Source organism: Myotis brandtii, unplaced genomic scaffold (assembly GCF_000412655.1).
Source record: "Myotis brandtii unplaced genomic scaffold, ASM41265v1 scaffold824, whole genome shotgun sequence".
NCBI lineage: Eukaryota > Metazoa > Chordata > Mammalia > Chiroptera > Vespertilionidae > Myotis > Myotis brandtii.
This window is the reverse complement of record NW_005371344.1, coordinates 69,967-89,483: the sequence shown is the minus strand read 5'-3', so window position 1 is coordinate 89,483 and position 19,517 is coordinate 69,967. Positions and strand designations below refer to the sequence as shown.

The 19,517-nt window shown below is 41.7% G+C and overlaps 1 protein-coding gene across 1 annotated transcript in view; it reads left to right on the top strand.

Moving 5' to 3' along the window:
* The window catches only part of CCDC93 (coiled-coil domain containing 93), a 75,008-nt gene that overhangs the window by 21,507 nt on the left and 33,984 nt on the right, over nucleotides 1–19,517 (top strand). Inside the window, exons 7-11 of the mRNA XM_014531715.1 lie at nucleotides 4,165–4,201; nucleotides 6,665–6,757; nucleotides 7,050–7,100; nucleotides 8,194–8,280; nucleotides 18,935–19,051. Coding sequence (XP_014387201.1) covers nucleotides 4,165–4,201; nucleotides 6,665–6,757; nucleotides 7,050–7,100; nucleotides 8,194–8,280; nucleotides 18,935–19,051 — 385 coding nt within the window. The remainder of the gene's footprint in view (nucleotides 1–4,164; nucleotides 4,202–6,664; nucleotides 6,758–7,049; nucleotides 7,101–8,193; nucleotides 8,281–18,934; nucleotides 19,052–19,517) is intronic.

Below are 19,517 nucleotides of genomic sequence, written 5' to 3'. Positions count from 1 at the left end.
TACGATTCATAACAGTAGCAAAATTATAGTTATGAAGTAGCAACGAAAATAATTTTATGGTTGGGGGTCACCACAACATGAGGAACTGTATTAAAGGGTCACGGCATTAGGAAGGTTGAGAATCACTGCTCTAGCCCTTTTATTGGAAGTCTTAACAGTCTTCCTTCCCTTTCCCATTCAAGCAGGCTGGCCCTTGGTGATTCTGAGACTCATGCTCCATCCTGCCTCTCCCCTCACTGTTGTGCACCCCTAATTACTCATTCCCACCTAGAAATACAAATGCCTCATCTTTCATTAGTATTCTTGTCACTCATCAGGCTAGGCCCGTGGTCGGCAAACTGCAGCGCGCAAGCAATATGCAGCTCTTTGGCCCCTTGAGTGTGTCTCTTCCACAAAATTCCATGTGCGGGCATGCACGTACAGTGTGATTGAAACTTCGTGGCCCATGGGCAGAAGTCGGTATTTTGTGGAAGAGCCACACTCAAGGGGCCAAAGAGCCGCAGTTTGCCGACCACTGGCCTAGGCCCACAGTGCACCTGGCTTTGAGGTCAGCATTCCAGCTTTTTCCTCCCCCTTTTTGACTTTCATTGCTCAAACAAGTCTGGACTTTGAGCCTGGTCAGTCATACTGAAGGCCTTAAGGATTGTGTGTCTATTAAAAACATGTTTGGCTATATTTGTTTAAATGTTATGGTGTTGGAAAAACAAGATTCATAGTTTTTATTTTAGACGTAAACAGAATTGCAACTGTATAATATTTTTATTTTATTATGGTCCCAATCAACTTTTAGAAGCTAGCTTAAATACTTAACCATAATACAAAACTGCCACTGTGGGGAAATGCATTTTATATGCAGTATATTGACTTGCAAGTGCAATTTTGAAGCCCAATCACTAGGATACTGGAGTTAGCCTATTCCACACTATTTGAGGCTTAATTTTGAGTTGCCTTGAAGTCATTCTGTACTTAGTGTGTCCCATATGATAGTGAGGCCTATTTATGCTCATGGAAGGTATATAGTAAATGCTTTTTGAATGAACAAAGAACAGAGTTCACAGTCCTTAGTATTTAAGGCTTTCTTATGCCCCTGTTTTGTTCAAATTCCAGATAGATTGATACGTCTTAATTTGTCCTGGGGCAATTGTTCTTGAAGGTTAGTTTGTTTTCTAGAACTGTGACATTCGGTTAAGGTAGCCACTAGCCACATGTGGGTATTGAGCACTTGAAATGTAATTAGTGTGGCTTACGAACAGAATTTTCATTTTCAATTTTAAAATCCATGCTTGACTTAGTTATTAGAATATGTTTCATTATTGTCAGAGTATATGAATCTACTAATTTAAAGTTATATATGTGGCTCTCATTATATTTCTTTTGGAGTATGCTACTAGTATTCTAGAAGATGTACATCCTTGATGTTAAAGACAACTACTAGGTTTAGGTAAGAGGGCTGGAGCTCTGTTGATGCTGACATTGTAGGACATCAGCAAAGTTGATAAGTCAGAGCTAGCCAAGGGGAAGGCAGGAGCAGATTGAGCATATGGCACTGCAACTCAGTTGGCTCTAGAGAGGGAAGGGTAGGCCTGACTGGGCAAGAGGAAAGAGGGGTTGTAGGAGAGAGCAGCATACCTAGGGAGAGGATAAAGAGAAGTAAATGCTTCTGTATAGAAGTAAATTGAAATTCCCCCTGCTCTTTGTGAGGGATGATGGGCCACAAAGGGAATATCATGTTCTGGTGAAGCTTAAACACCATTGGAAGAGTAGTTAGTGCACACAATGAGGCATGCATTAATAGGCAACTGAAGGCAGCTAGCTCTTCTTTGTCATAATGGAAGCATTCCCATAATGTCACATGGAGAAGGAAGCTTTTAGAAAAATCATCTGGACTCTTCATTCAGCAAACATTTATTGAGTACCTACTATGTGTCAGGCATTTTAGTAGGTGCTGGGGATACAAAAGTGAATGAAGCTGTACATGAATATTCATAATAGCACTATTCACAGTTGTCAAAACAAAACAACACAGATATCCATCAGCTGATGAATGGGTAAACAAAATGTGGTTTATCCATAATGGGCTATTATCCTATATAATAAAACCCTAATATGCAAATCGACCAAACAGCCGAACGACTGGCTGCTATGGCACGCACTGACCACCAGGGGGCAGACGCTCAATGCAGGAACTGCCCCAGGTCAGGGCCGGTGAGCAGGTGGTGCCAGGCCACAAGCCAAGGCGGGTGCCAGCAGGACCCCATCCCTCCTCCCTCCCCCGCCATCGCCCCACAGATTGGCTTTGATCACCGGCCAGGCCTAGGAACCCTACCCTATATATTGGGATTGATTACTGGGATCCATGGGCTTAAAACACAGAATCTTGGCTGAGCCAGGGTCATTTCCCAAGCATCACATTGGAACTGGGCCTCTAAGGATGATGGTGTGTACTTTATGAATTGGAAGCTGTCTCGAGGCCTGAGGAATTGGGAAGCTGGTGCTGCAGCTGCTGAAAAAAAATATCACACCACTTCTGCCAAAATCAGGAAGCCACTGTGACAGCTGCTGGCCCCCAAACCAAGTTGCTTCTGTGATCCACACCACACAGTGAATCTTTTATGACCTTCCTCTCACCTCATGTAACTGTTACACATTCAAAATTCCAGCAAATGTACCTGATTGGTAGAGCCTAACCAGCATTCTGCATGCTAGGTATAGGGAGTACGGAACATAGAGTTTTTTGTTTTCCAGGCTCCCCACTGTAGAAAGATGCAATAGATATTGACTAAGCCAATTCACAGAATCTGCCATGAAGTCCTTTATAGAATATGGTAGCTAATCCACCTTTAACCTCGCTGCACTTTGGGTCTATAGATGTATGCCTAATGGATGGGAATGTTGTGCCCAGCAGTGACTTTGTGGTTTCTCCAATAGTATGACAATCTTATTGCATGGTCAGGTGATACTTTGGCTTTCAGTGTTTTCTTGCACTTTTTTTAGTTTATTTATTCAACATACATTGGAAATACCAAATGTACTAGTAAAAGTAGCATCAATGCCCTCCAGGAGAAGGATGCAGACATGCAAATATCCAGGAAGTGGGGGAACATGTGCAGATCCAAGGCAGAGAGTCTGTGCATGAGGATGCTTGGAGAAGAAGTGGCTTTAGAGCTGAGGTGTGGGGAGTGAATAGGAAAGTGGGAGAGAAGAGGACAGCACAGTGTGTGTAAAGTTCTCTGTTCAGGCAATGGATGTACAAGAGCACATAAGGTGTTTTGCAGGAGATGAGGCGAAATGGTTGTTAGGCAGCGCCATAGAACGGAAGCCCTAATGAGAGTGCCCAGGAGGTCCAGTTTGTCCTGAGGGACAGTGGGCAGTTGGATAAGAATGGGGAGTAGTGGGAGTAGAGTGAGGCTGGAGGCCAGAGAGCAGGTAAGAGGCCAGCACAGTGATCTATTAAATAAGGCATGAGCGAGAGCAGAGTAGGAGCCCTTAATTTGTGTTGGTTTTTTTTTAACGGTTGCTTGTCATTTTTATGTCCTTAAAAACTATTTACAGGTAAGTGAGGTTGGGTATTTTTCATCATGCTTTTTTATTTTATGTTGAACGGTTTTGCATTGTTATACTTGCTATAAAGAAAACATAGATATTAATTAGAGCCAGAAAATAAACTAATTTAAATTAAAGTGCATTTGTGAATGTCTTTGAATTTAAAGTTGAGTGATGTGAACACAATATTACTGGCAAAATGCTTCTGTATGCTTGAGAGAAAAAAATGGGCTGGACTGGAGATTGTGCAAGTCGCCTTTAGAGAGCGTGTTTAGCTTGAGCAATACATCCACATTTGTTTATACAGATATTTTCAAAACATTTAGCTTAAATTGTAAATCTGAAATACAGTTTCTTCTTCAAAGAGTAAAGAGAATGCACTTAAAGGGAATGTCGCACTCTGTACTGAGCTCCCATTTAAGCATTTATATGGCGAATAGGGTGGCTGGCTCTTTATTCAAAAACAGTGGAATATATTGTGGTTTGGGCACTTAAAATATTTTCTCCTGACACCAAATAGCCTAAATTAGCTTTTTATATAAAAATTCAACTAAACTACATTTGACAGACTTAATGTGATTTTTGAATAGTAATTGAACTCCCCTTTTTTGTGGCCTGCAGGAGATACGGATTTAGCCGCCAGAGCAAAACAGAGAAGGTAAGAAAAGCATAGATAATGGGAGAGAAAATTTGAGAGATGGAAGTGACCCTCCCTTTTGCCTCTGTCTGATACTGACAGACTGCCCAGCATGGGTGAGAAGGCAGGGCTGCTGCCAACCAGGCTCTGTTCCTTGGGCAACCCCAGGGCTGCAAGGATGTGCCTCCCAGGCCAGGGACCTGACGCAATGGCCTCATCTGGGGCTAGAAATGGAGGGTAATTGAAAGTCATGGCCCCTGGGTCAATCCTGTGGGCTCTAATAATTCTAAAAGTGTGAACGTGAAGTCTACTACCAGTGACCTGAGCATTCCTCATCCGGTGAGAGTGACCCTAGACAGGTGGAAGCAGGATGCTGGCAGTGAGATAGAACATAACCGTAAATTACAGGCCTGCCTGTATTAAGGTAACTAGGTAGGAAAATCAGGTAAGTCAAGATGGGTTTTTCTAACTTCACAGAGCAGTCGCAAAGATTTTTCATCATTTATGTATTTATTAACAATCCTTAATGCCAGCAGCATGGCATGCATATAAATCTTACAGTGCCAGACCTTTACTGTGCTCCAGGCCCTTTGTTCAGAGTTACATATGTATTTTTTCACTTATTCCTCTGAACAACTCTATGAGTAAAATACTTATTCCTGTTTTTTGGATCAGAGAGCTGAGGCCCAGAGAGGCTCAGTGACTTGTCCAAGATCACACAGCTCCTTAAGTACCATAATAAGAATCTGAATCCAGGTGTGTATGACATCAAAGCCTGTGCTTTTAACCGCTGCCATTAAAAGAATAAAGTGCTAACTAAAGAAGTCAGTGGCCTCTTAAAAAGTAGAGTCCTGCTGCTTGAGGTCTATTAATAACCTTTTTCTCATTCTTCATCTGATCCCCAGATTTTCTTCAATGAAACACCTATTATTATTCTCTGTCTAGCTTTCGCATCTCTCAGTTTTTCTTTTGGGAGGCCCTTCCTGACCGTAGCCTCCCTCTTATTACTGTGGTAATTGCTATCTCAGTCATGAAGAGCCCTGACAGTGACTAGGAACACATGTTCTAAAGCCGGATTTGCTGCTAACTTCATCCCTTCTCCAATGTGACTTTGGACAATATGCTTAATTGTTGTGCCTTAATTCATAGCATCTATAAAATGGGGGCAGCACTGTTTTAAAGATTAAAATGTAAAGGATATAGAATGATCCAATACAGAGTAAACATCTAATTGTTATTATTATTTCATTAGTAATCAGTCATGCACTGATTTTATCTTTTTTGGTTTTCTTGTTATTTATTTTTTCCACATTTGTGGTTTTCACTCAACTAAACATTTATTTCCTCCAAAACAAGGTATTTTCTGGATTTAAGTATGTCATGTGGCATCTGGTATATAAGAATTTGATGCATACATTTAATTTGATATGTAATTTAAGTCTGAAAAGAATGTTTATGCATATGACTATATTCTGAAGTAATATCATTTGATTATGATTGGAAAAATCATAAAATGCCCATAAATGAGCATTCCCATCTGGCTTGTCTTTTCAGTCTTAATGTCAGATGGCACATTTGAACTGGAAGTCTTGTCCCCTGTAGATATATACCCAGCAGTTGGGAGCTCAAGGTGTTCCCCACAGTCAATTGTAGACTTGTTATAGAAAAGCATCCTAGCATTGGGATGATCTGAGAAGGGTATTTGAGACCAGTCCTCCCTTTCAACCCTAGAAGACCCTGGTATCCAGAGAAGGTAAGCCTGAGGTCACCCTGCTGGTGGATGACAGACATGGAATTAAAACCAAGAACTCAAGACTTGCAGCCCATGTTTGAGGAACAGTAGTTAATCCAGGTATTTTGAGTGTGGTGTGGTCCATTTAAAGCCTGAGACCTGATACAGAATATGGAGCATGATCACCAGGTGAAGCAGGTTAGAATTTTATCCTTTAGGCCAGTGGTTTTCAAACTTTGTTGAGTTTCATTTGCACAAAGCAGTACTTAACCTTCGATTACCTGCAAAGCACTCTGATCTCTTCTTTTCTGTAAATTTTATTTAATCTGTTTAGATGTTTGTTGTACCTAAATTATTTTCATGTCCCACTGATAGGTCTCAACTGGCAGTTTGGAAAAAAAAAAACAACACTCCTTTAGGCAGCGATATGCTCTTGAAGGCATTAAAGTAGAGGAAAGACTCCATCAAAATGTAAGGATAAGTCAGGCAAATGTGTACAGCCTGATAGGGATTAATCAGCAAGCAGTTCAGTAATGGGAACAGGCATTGGCCAGGGCCTGAAGTTAGACCTGCTTGCTCTGCAGTTGGAATGGAAGCCCAGGGGTCTGGATTTTCCATTCTTCTCAGGGACTGGGTCAGCTCTCCAGATCCGTGTGTTTTCTTTCACAGACTCATGCCTCTTTGCAATGTTTTCTTTCCTCTACTGAGTCTCCAACTCCGATGCTCAGCTGCTTTTGCATCTTCCTTTCCAGGCTGAGGACAAGAAAACGGCACTTCCCACAGGGCTCTCGGCTACAGAAAAAACTGATGCCCATGAGGAAGATGAGCTTCGAGCTGCTGAAGAGGTATGTGGCCCATGTAGGTCCCCTGAGGTTTCTGTTTAAATCATCTGGGGGAGAAACTTCACTTTCCTTCCCAGCGTTCCAGAATGGCCAGGTGTTTCTCATAGTCAGCTGCTGTTAGGTGGCCTTTCATACCCTTTCCAGTTTCCTTTTATCACCTCTCTTGAGGAAAACCATAAAAGGAGATCAATAAAACAACTCTTAGATTCCACCACAAAGACCTGTTTAGACATAATTGTGTAAGTCTTACATGGACAAATCTGCTCACTACTACTTCTCTCCATTCCTCTCCTAGCAGCGTATTCAGTCACTGATGACCAAGATGACTGCCATGGCAAATGAGGAGGTGAGGTGGGAGTGATCCTTGGGGAGGATATGGTGTGGAGATGGGGACTTGGAACCAACCTGCTTGGCTCTCTGGGGCCCCTTCCCTGAGGGACTACCTTCTTCAGAGCCTTGTGTTTTCAGCACTCAAGTGTTTCCTGTTTCCTAGGAATCTTTCTTTTGAGAAGCTTTTATAGCAGTGGTTCTCAACCTTCTGGCCCTTTAAATACAGTTCCTCATGTTGTGGTGACCCCCAACCATAAAATTATTTTCGTTGCTACTTCATAACTGTAATGTTGCTACTGTTATGAATCGTAATGTAAATATCTGATATGCAGGATGGTCTTAGGCAACGGCTGTGAAAGGGTCGTTCGACCACCAAAGGGGTTGCGACCCACAGGTTGAGAACCGTTGTTTTATAGTATTCCTGTCCATGGGACCTCTAGGAGGAAGACTTGGGGGACCCTTGTGAAGCAGGGAGTCCCTGCTGGGACAGTACCATATGGGCCTCGGCGGAAGAGCCATGGTTCAGCCTGCCTCTCCATAACCACGAGTTAATCCATGCCAAAGGAAGCATTGTCTTCTGTTTCCTTCCTGTAACATCTAGGTAGAAAATGGAATACCAGATTTAGAGTTGGTCTTCTCAGAAGGCCTCTCCAGAAGGTTTAACCAAGAGCTTTGAAAGGATCATTTATTTGGAAGCAGGAAAGGCCTGTGATAGAATATTTAGGAGTCCTGAGAGTCCTCTTTTTCTCCCACTTGTACTTCTTTTCCTGGGTCCTAAGTCTCTAGTTCCCTGCAGGTTCTGTGTAGTGACCTTTAGGAAGAGAGACCTCGGGATTGGGTATAAAGGGTGAAGAATGACTTCCCAGAGGTACCCAGGGTCCTAAGAGAATCTGGCCCAGGTAGCCAAGTGACTCAGGAAGTGGAAAGGTGGGTTCACGTTTGTCCCACGGCTTGTTTTCTCCCTTGTTGATGAATCCATAAACAAAAGCCCAATTATTTTCTCCCCTGGGAATATTACCTATTTTTCTGTAATACTCAGAGCGTTAGGTTTTTCAATTCTGTGAAAGATAAGGTATGGTCTTGAGAACACACCCTCCCTGTGATTGCAGAGCCGTCTCACCGCAAGCTCTGTGGGCCAGATCGTGGGACTCTGCTCGGCTGAGATCAAGCAGATTGTGTCCGAGTACGCAGAGAAGGTACGTGGGGGCTCAACTGGAGTCTTTGCCTCAGGTAATGCCCCAAGAATTTGTCCTTTTTCTCTACACTCTCCCCCAGCAGTGATGGAGGCAGGTTGTAATTCATTAGTTACGTTTGTCAGAAACATGTATGTCACACAAAGCCATCAGCATTTGCCCATTAGCTAAATTAATTTTCTTTGCAGTGCCTATTTTTCTATAAATATAAAGAGAAAACCTGTCTCTCGGAGCAATTATTGTTTCTGATAAATCGATGCCTGAGGTACATCACAAGCATTTTTCCTTCTCTACCAGGCTTCGTATGACTTGGGCTCAGTTTGGTGATTGGGCTGAGGAATGAAGCTTTGCCACAGAGGAGATAAACCCCATAACTCAGCCAAACCCAAGGCAAAATTTTTTGTTCCACTTTATTAAAAGGGTATAGAATGAACAGAAGCCTGAAAGCCATATTTCAGTGTTAGATTTTTTTCATGCTGAGAATAGACAGCAGGACCTTGAATATCTCAGGGAGACAGTGATTAATCATTTTGCACATACTGAATCTGGTCTGGCTGAGATGTAGTATCAGTAAAATCAAATTTACAGGGCATTGTTTCACATCCTTCCTTCCCCACCATACTCATTCTGCCCCCCCTAAAATGTTCATGTCTGTAACAGCTTCCAGCTTTGCTTTCCTGTCTTAGAAGGCTTGACAAAAAATTAGCTCTGCTCCAACCCCTGTGCAATATTCTTCCGCAGTGATTACACAGGTGATGCAATTGAGAAGGGATGCTACCTGTAATCTGGAAGATATAATCTGTAAACACAGCAGATGGTCATCTCCCACCAAATAAACTCAAAAGACTTAAAGATGTACTTGTGTACTTTTAGAAGAACCTAAGTCCTTTTTTGGGCAAACCATAGATGGCATTCTGACCACTGTCACCTTCCCTATGTTGTAAATTGAAATAGAGGACACTTTGGATTCTATGAAAGTTGGATTAGAAAACCAATGTTAAGAAGTATTGGCTGGGGGGCAAAAGAACCCCACCCCCAGATAGTTGAAACCTGCTTACTCTCTCTCTTACTCAAAATGCCAGAAAAGAGTGAAATTAGAAGTAGTTTTGGACCGGTCTCTTTCCAAAAACATATAATTAACTTCTCAGAGAGAATTGGAGATCAAGAGTTCATTGCTTGATTATCTGTGTTGTTTGCATCGAATAGATCATATAGCATTAAAGATGATGATTTTTAAAATTAAATTGCTGTTAATCCTAATTCCATATCACATTTATTTCACATTTGCATATTAACTTCAAGTGTTTGTCCCTGATGCCATAGTTGTAGCTAGTTGCAGTTATCATGTAAGTCTAAAAGAGATAGAATACTGTAGCTAAAAACACAGCATATAGAGTCATGCCTTGGTTTATATCTGTCTCACTCCCAGTTATGTGATTCATTTAACCTCTTCTTGCCCTAGTACAGGGGTGGGCAAACTTTTTGACTCAAGGGCCACAATGGGTTCTTAAACTGGACCGGAGGGCCGGAACAAAAGCATGGATGGAGTGTTTGTGTGAACTAATATAAATTCAAAGTAAGCATCATTACATAAAAGGGTACGGTCTTTTTTTTTTTTTAGTTTTATTCATTTCAAACGAGCCGGATCCAGCCCACGGGCCATAGTTTGCCCACGGCTGCCCTAGTATCTTCATCTGCAAAAGGGGAGTATTATTACTTTCCTTGCAGAATGTTGGAAAGAAGATTATATGAAATGTGACCAAAATGCCTAAAATAGTACCTTGCATATTCAAACTATTCAGCTAATGGTAACCTTTATTTGCATTTTTATAGTCTGTATTTTTTGGTCACATCAAATCCTAAACATTTTCTCCTTTAGTCTTCACAATTATTTTAATACTGGTGGACCGGTGCATGAAATTCGTGCATGGGGGATAGTCAGGGATGGCTTGACGAAGTACCTGACCAGAATACTGCACATAGCAATTAATAAATGTTGGTGATTTTATTTTGATTTGATTTAAGATGAAATGTTAGCTAAACCTTGGAAATAATTATCATATGATCATCAATTCTCCTATCCATTCCTTATTCATTGAAGTTAAGGTGCATATTATTGTACATTTTAACAACTCAGACACGTGCATCTTTTAATTAATAACTCAGCAGGTATCAAATTAATTGGCAGTGCTTTTCGTTCTTAGTGGTATATAAGATAATGGTGTAGTTTCCAAATGATGGCTTCCTAGATTCCATAAAATACAATATTTATTGAGCATCTAGTATATTCCAAGCTATTATTCTGACCCACAGGATATGTAAACAATAAAATTTCTTTCTTGTGGTGCTTGCACTATCATGAGGTAGGAGAGATGTGTAATAAACAAATGAACAAATATATAAGATATTGAAGCTACATGCTGTGGTACAGACTGAGAAAAAACTGGATTTAAACCTACATCCCAATCTACTGTGTTAGAAAAAAATATTCAAAATCAAATTTTTAAAAATTCAGATTTTACATAAAGAGAAATTAAAATTTTGGAGAAATTGAATAGAATGTGATAATATAATATAATAATACTAGTGGCCCGGTGCATGAAATTTGTGTACGGAGGGGTGGGGGTGTTCCTCAGCCCAGCCTGCACCTTCTCCAATCTGGGACCCCTCGAAGGATGTCCTACTGCCGATTTACAGGGATCGGGCCTAAACCGGCAGTCAGACATCCCTCTCGCAATCCAGGACTGCTGGATCCTAACCCCTCACCTGGCCAGTCTGGGTGAGGGGCTGATGGCTGTTTGCAGGCTGGCCACAGCCCCTTCAGGGTGGAGGGGGCCCGCTGGGGTGCCTGGCCAGCCTGGGTGAGGGGCTGATGGCCATTTTCAGGTTGGTCACCCCCCTGGCGACCCAAACTCCCAGCCTCTCCTTTTTTTCTTTTTTTTTCAGCCCCTCCTTGAGTGGAGGCCAGGTCGGGCTGTAAGCAGGTATCTGGGATTTATTTATCTTCTATAATTGAAACTTTGTAGCATTGAGCAGAGCCCAGGGCAGGCCAGGGCAGGCGGGAAGCTTGGCTTCTTCCATCGCCAGGGTCAACCCAAGCCTCCTGCTCGCTCCAGCTCCATGGCCGCTGCCATCTTATTTGGGTTAATTTGCATACTCGCTCCTGATTGGCTGGTGGGTGTAGCAGAGTGGCGGAGAGATGGTTAATTTGCATGTTTCTCTTTTATTAGTGTAGACTAGATAATCCATGTGTTGATACAACATAATTCATCAAACATTTCCTGATTGTTAGACTTTTAAGTTGTTTCTGATGCCATTGTAGATAATCTATATATATAAAAGCCTAACTGCCGAATGGCAGAATGGCCAGAACAACCAGTTGACCAGTCGCTATGACACGCAGATGCTCAATGCAGGAGCTGCCCCCTGGTGGTCAGTGCACTCCCACAGTGGGAGCAGCCGCTCAGAGGGCAGGTTCACAGCTGCTCGGCTGGCTGATCGGGATGAGTGGCGCTAAACTGGCAGGCAGACATCCCTCTCGCAGTCCAGGACCCCTCTCTCCTTACCACCCGCCTGCTCGCTGCTTCTTAGTGCTGCTGCAGAGGCTTCTGGCTGAGCGGCGCTCCCCCGGTGGGAGCACACTGACCACCAGGGGGCAGCTCCTACGTTGAGTGTCTGCCCCTGGTGGTCAGTGCGTGCGCGTCATAGCGACCAGTTGTTCCACCATTCGGTCGATTTGCATATTAGCCTTTTATTATATGGGATGAATCAGTTTTTCCTGACTAGACTGTGAAGGTCTAGGGGTAAGGTCTGTGTCTCTTTTCACATCCACACTGCCTACCACTGTGTCCCACACATAATAGGGTCTGAGTAAAAGTTAGTTGAACTAAACCACAGAAGGTAGGGAGAGATATTTAAAACTATAATCAGAATTTAGAGATTAAGGAACCCAGTAAATCTGGAGAAAATCATGCTAAATGTGTTTGCATTTCCAAACTGCTTAAAATTACCTAAATTCTGAGTGACCAATGAGATACACAGTAATTAACAGCAAGGAGAATGGTATTTCTAATGAATTGTCAACCTGATGGAATTGTCTCAAGCTTTATAGCACAGCCTATACCTTTCAGGGTCTTACCAATTTGGATAAGGACATAGTATTTTTCAGATTTGATCATCATTTAAAGCTGGAAAAGAAAAGGTGGCTAGTACACTGGAGAATAGAATCAGTATTCAAAAATATCTTAGGCCCTAGCTGGTTTGGCTCAATGGATAGAGCATCGGCCTGTGGACTGAAGGGCCCCAGGTCAAGGGCACATGCCTGGGTTGCGGGCTCGATCCCAAGTAGGGGGTGTGCAAGAGGCAGCCAATCAATGATTCTCTCTCATCACTGATGTTTCTCTCTCCCCCTCTCTGAAATCAATAAAAATATATTATTTTAAAAAAGAAAGGGAAAAAGAATTGTTATGAAAAAAAAATCTTAGATTGAAATTATGAATCCAAACCAATAAATTCATTGTTTAAAGAAGGTAAATATGAACTATTTTATTTAGTTTCAGAAAAACTAGTCATATCAATTCAGGATTTGGTGAGGATACCATCTAACTTGACAGCAGCTCCTGGAGATAAAATGAGAGGTTTTGGATTTGTTCACACTTCCTAAATGTTAAGTGCATTCTGGTAGGGATGCTCTATTCTTACCTGGGGACCCAGAGCTGTGCCTTAGGTTCAGCAATGTTATATGAATGTGGCTTTGAAATGTATGGGATTGCATTAGGGGGAGTCAAGAATATTAAAAAGAATGTTTATGTATCCAGTTTTATTAATGGAAGCAGAGTGTAGATCAGGGAAAGTGGATGGATGATCCCATCCTGTCTGCAGTTCTGACTCCATCTGGAGTACTTGGAAAGGTTACTTATTAGCTAGGGTATGTGCAGAGGATAACAGCCAAGATGGCAAAGGATACTGACATCTATAATAATAAAAGTGTAATATGCTAATTAGACTGGACAGCCGAACGACCTTCCAGACGTCATTCCAGATGAAGTCGTGGCAGTGGGGGCCGAGGCAGAGGCAGTTGGGGGTGATCAGGCAGGCAGGCAGAGTGGTTAGGGGTGATCAGGTAGGCAGGTAGAGTGGTTAGGGGTGATCAGGCAGGTAAGGGCCGAGGCAGAGGCAGTTGGGGGGGATCAGGCAGGCAGGCAGAGTGGTTAGGGGTGATCAGACAGGCAGGCGAGTGGTTAGGGGCGATCAGGCAGGCAGGCAAGCAAGGTTAGGAGCCAGCGGTCCTGGATTGCAAGAGGGATGTCTGATCCCTGCAGGATCGGGCCTAAACTGGCAGTTGGACAGCCCCTGAGGGGTCCCAGATTGTGAGAGGGTACAGGCCGGGCTAAGGGATTCTCCCCCCCCACCTACCCCCACGCACGAATTTCATGCACTGGGCCTCTAGTCCATATAATAAAAGCCTAAGCGACCGTTATGGCAGAGTGACCAGTCACTATGATGCACCCTGACCACCAGGGGGCAGACGCTCAACATAGGAGCTGCCTCCTGGAGGTCAGTGCACTCCCACAGGAGGAGCTCCACGCAGCCAGAAGCCAGGCTCACGGCTGGCAAGCACAACGCCGGTGGTGGGAGCCTCTCCCACGGTAAGGAGCGAGGGGTCCCGGACTGTGAAAGAGATGTCTGACTGCCAGCTTAGGCCTGATCCCGGGGCCTCTAGTCTTGTTATAAAAAGGAGAAAGGAAGGAGCTGTGGATGCTTCTAGATGAGATAAATTGAACTGTGAAAGAGTGATTACATTTAATCTCCATTGCTTCAGGGAGGAATGGGTGGGTACTTGTTTGAGTCTTTCCAAGTCTGATTTTACTGTCTTTCTGCTAGCTCTTGCTCATAATACTTCGACTTTGTTTGTGCTTTTGATTTTTGACTATGAATTCATATTCCTTGGAAATTTATCTGTAGAAATTGTTTGAGGCTTTGAGTTGAAGTTTATTCTTCCATAGCAGATTTGCTTTTGTTTTTGACAGACACCTAGGGACACCCAGCCCAAGTTTGTACTTACAGTATTGACTTGTGGGTTTTTGGACCATCACAGTAGTTTGTAAATTTAGATTGCAGATCCAAATGTAGGCTAATCTGTTGATACAAAATCTCAATGCAGATATTTTTCCTCTTACACCTGTGTCAAGGTTTATGCATAGCAGGTGTTGAATTGTAAAAATCAAATGTTGAGATCACCTGGTTTTGGCAAATAGGCTCAAAAAAAAAAACCAGTTTCAGTGTGTATACATACCTTCCTGTATTTCCACTTTCACTAGTTTTTTGGCCATCCAGGATTTCATACATTCTTGCTAGCTTATATATTTTTTAAGAGATTAAAAATAAATATTTTATATTAACTTGTTTTTAATAGGAGGGTTCATCAAGGTGTCAGAAACTGAAGTTCATCTGTTCAGTAGAGAACTTTGGGCACCCTCCTGCGATAGGGATGTTTATTATTGACAGCTTACTAACCATATTTTTGGGAGGGAGGGGGTGACATAGGAGAGATTCCTGTATTAACAAGAAGGTTGTTATATAGATAACCTTTTAGGTCTCTTTCATTATGAAAGTATATAGTTTTAGCTAAAGTAATCATTTTTTGTTTCTCTGAGGAATTTACTATTTGGAACTGGGTTAATATTATTGAATGACATTTATATCTGATTCCCCTAGAATGAAAGTTGTGAATATATGTCAGTTATTAGAAAACATTGAATCTGCACTAGAAGTCATCTAATCTGTGTTGTAGTTTTGAAAGCACGTTCTTAATCTGAAATTGTTGAACAAAATTAGATTGGTTCTATAGCCCTCACTCCAGTGTAAACACAAATGGAATATTTGTGCATGGCTGGTATTTTTTGATAGATGTTGTACTTTTCATGTAGAAGTCAGTTAAGATGCCCCAGGACTTACATTTTTTTCTGTCAAGGAATTACTGAAAAGCCCCCTTTCCTATTCTCCACCTGGACAATTTTATATCATCTTTCAAGATCCAACTTGGTCATCTTCAGTGTTTTTCCCAGAGTGACTCTCAGTGAACAGAATGTCAGATGAGACATACTGTTTTAAAAACAGTCTGATGCTTTTGGTTGCGTAGAGGTTATTGAAAGAAATGAAAAACTTAGATTGCTTAATTAAAGGTATGTTTGAAAAATTGAGCCATCAGCTTTTCAGTGACTACGTTACCAGTAAGAACTGTTTGCAGTTTAGCTCTGGATTAAATAATTTTTCTGTGCAAAAATAATTTCCCATTAAACAAAGCAGTTTGCAAAGCACCATCTCTAATTTTTTTTTATTGTTATTTTTTATCCTCACCCAAGGATATTTTTCCATTGATTTTTAGAGAAGAGTGGAAGAGAGAGGGAAAGACAGAGAGAAACATCAATGTGAGAGAGAAGCATCGATTGGTTACCTCTTCCACGCCCTCTGACCAGGATCCAGGCTGGGGAGGAGGCTACAACCATAGTACATGCCCTTGACCGGAATCAAACCTGGGACCTTTAGGCCCTCGGCCCTATGCTCTATCGACTGAGCCAAACAAGCTGGGGCTGCATAACACCATCTCTAGACTCAAAAGCAAATGAAGGAACTCACAAATTTATATGTACTATGGACCTGTTCATTGCACATTATTCATTTTAATTGGGCTCGAGAAATGTCAGATATGGAAATGGCACTTACTTTCCCGATATTAGTGTACATTAAAGCTTTGCAGATGCAAATCTAAGGGACTCCACAGAGCAATGAGAATTGCTACCTAGCAATAAGAGAAAGGATTTTGAAAGCCTATGTTTGCTGAGAACATATATTATCGTTACAGAGATATAATAGTACATTTGTACAGAGATTTTGAGTCTTCCTGTGCACTGCAAGTATTTTCCCTCTGTATGGTTCTCTGAATCACCTGTCTAGTAAAAAAATGGAATTAGAAATAACTTTCTCCTCTGGATGTTGTATAAATGATGGTGGGCCCACTCCAATGATTGGGATCAATACATAACTCCTGAGTGAGTCAGGACCCTTAGATTAAAGTAGTGGTTCTCAAAATTTTGTTTCAGGACCCTTTAGAACTCTTAAAAATTACTGAGATCCCAATAGCTTATATATTAATTCATTCACAAATGACAATAATAAATACATCACACATTAACATCAAAGCAATGATATCACATGTCATGTAACTTCTGAAAAATTTCACTGTAAAATCATGAGGGGAGGGAGGAAGGAAGGAAGGAAGGAAGGAAGGAAGGAAGGAAGGAAGGAAGGAAGGAAGGAAGGAAGGAAAATAGCCAGCCATTTGTAAAGAAAATTATGGTAACTTAAATTCGTGAATATTCCAGCGCATATGGAAGAAACGGGGATGATTTCTGTTTCGGATACATGGCAGTTAACAGGTTAAAACAAAGCTGTGTGTGTACCAGGTATACTGATAAGAGGGTGTGGAACCTGGTGGAAAATGCAGTTTTCATTCTCTTGGAACCTAGGCCATAAATTCAGTTAATAGGTGGGTAAACTTGCTAAGAGTTGAAGACATATCCAGCCCATGCGCAAGTGCAGAATAGTGCTGAATGAATGTGTGCTCACCCCTGCAGAAAGGAGTCTGGGAGGGGAGGGAGACACTGATCCCCCAGAGCCTGTCTGCCCACAGCTTGGTCTGCTCCAAAGCCAGACAGGCAGCTGAAGGAGATCAGGGTACTCAAGAGGATCCGAAAAGCAAACATAGAGACATGCCATGTGGGATAGTTCCTGTGAATGGGGAATTAATTCTATTTCAAATGTCAATAAATCATGAGAAGAAGGCTTATGTAATTCTGCTAGTAAGGTAAAATGCCTTGAGGATATTCCAGTGACACTTTAGAAATCAAGATCAAGGAATCTAATTTGGTGTTAAAACCCAAATCTGAAATTATCTACAAGAGAAAAGCTACTAAATATATAGCACACAGTTTAGGGTGATGCAGTCAAAGTAGAGCAGATATAATTAGTTAATTATAATTCTGTTTCTAACAAGTGATTTGAAAATTGAGAAAGGTTGGTCTTTCCTCTTCCCCCCCTTTTTTGTACTCAAATGATTTTCAGAAACAGTTCTTCTTCCCCAGACTCCAGATTGTGGGTATCTTGTTGTGCCCAATTGCATCTTTAAAAGATAACTCCAATTCCAATAAATCCAGATAAGTTGGAATATGTTACTTGACATTTTCCAAAATCCCAGGTTTCAAGTCTAGATATATTACAAAACCAAATGCTTCGTTTATGGCCTGCCCACAAAATAGAAAATGATGTTCCTTACTATTTTATGCAACCATGTCCTGCTGATTGTTTCCTACCTCCAGAGTTGTTAAGGAGCAAAAAAAACAAACAAAAAAAACAAAAACTCATCATCTGTTAATACTGCTAAATTATTCAGGGAAGTCCTTAGCCAAAATAAATGATGACTGTGCCATCTAATTTCTCCTCACTTTCCCATCTCTTTTCCCCATGGGTAAGTCTTCCAGACTTTCAAGGTCATGATCACTGTTAAAAATCAAATACCCAAATTGTGTTGTTGTGCTTAGGTTTAAAGTCAGTGATTCACTTGGAATTGGGATGCTTCCATAAAAAAGGAAATGTGGTTTAAATGGGCATTTAACTGTTTAATAAAGTTATCTATGGTCATCCAACAAGTATTCTAAGTATACGTATTGCAACAAGGTCAGCTTTTTTGTTTCTTTTGCAGGGCTTCTCAGTGGGGTCTTGAGGCATGTATTTGTATTCAGTATCTACACCAGGCTGCTTCCTTGTTTGTGTGATTTCCCAGTAATGTTGTTACATTTTCCTCACCTGATCCAGAAATCTCTCCCTTATGACAGTCTCTGTGTCTGTCCAGCCTTTCTTCTTCATCCCTTCCTCACCTATATAATTTCTGGAATTTCCTACTGACCTCTATCAGCAACTTTTATCCCTCTCAAATCTATGCTCTATGAACACCAGAAAAAGAGAAATAAGAAATGGTTAAAAGTGCCCATGGGTGGGGGAGAAATAAGTTGGGAGAATGTTGCTTTTCATTAAAGTGTTTCTGACTGGTTATACTTTTTAACCATCCTCTATAATAAAAGCATAGTATGCAAATTGTCCCCTTGACCGGGAGGTCATCCGGGAGTTTGACCAGGGGCGGGGCCGGCCGGGGGGAGAAGGGAGTACCCAGCTGGCAGCCGGCAGTCACTAGGGACCCTACCAGTGCACGAATTTCATGCACTGGGCCTCTAGTATGCTTATAATACTTTATGAAAGTGAATCAGTTCATCATTCTTGACAATTCCAGAAATGTATTCTAAAGATGTTAATGTGATGATGTTATTCCTCTATTTAAGACCCTTGGATGATGCCCCATTGCCTATATGATATCAACAAACCACTGTTACATATTCCTGTGTTCTGCACATGCCATTCCCTCTGCCATCGATGCAGATCCCATTGATAGGGATGGATCATTGTGCCAGTCTACTTCTCTGGACCTAGGGTTTGCACGGGAACCAGTGGTGCTCTGCCTAGACTGCGCAGGGATGGAGCTGTCTTACATGAACTCAGGCGGACTAATTAAATCTTCTGGATTTGCCCTCCCTGTTTTCCACAGCAGTCTGAGCTATCAGCTGAAGAAAGTCCAGAAAAAATAGGAACCTCCCAACTTCATCGTCGGAAAGTCATTTCCTTGAACAAGCAGATTCTTCAGAAGACCAAACATCTGGAAGAGGTTGGTGTTTTCTTTTTATAATTTTATTTATGTAAAATGAAACTATTCTTCATGAAGGTAAAAATTGGGGAAGGAGTTAAGATTGTTGTGGTAGAATGGTTGAAGGAGGTTCCAGGACAGGGGTCAGCATACTGTGGCCCTTATGCCTATCCATCCTCCACTTCTTTTTGTAAGTAAAGTTTTATTGGAATACATGTGCACCCATACGTTTGCATGTTTTCTGTGGCTACTTTCAAGCTTCAGGGGCAGAGTTGACTAGGTGCAGCAGAGACCACGTGGCCTACAAAGCCTAAAATATTGATTCTCTGGCCCCTTACAGAAGAAGTTTGCCAACCTCTATTCTAGAAGATCACAGGGCAAGAGTAGCATTTATTCACAAATACTTACTCAGTACCTCTGTGTGCTAAGAACTAAACTAGGCTATGTGGATGAATGAAGAACAAGTTATGATCCTGCTTTCAAGGAT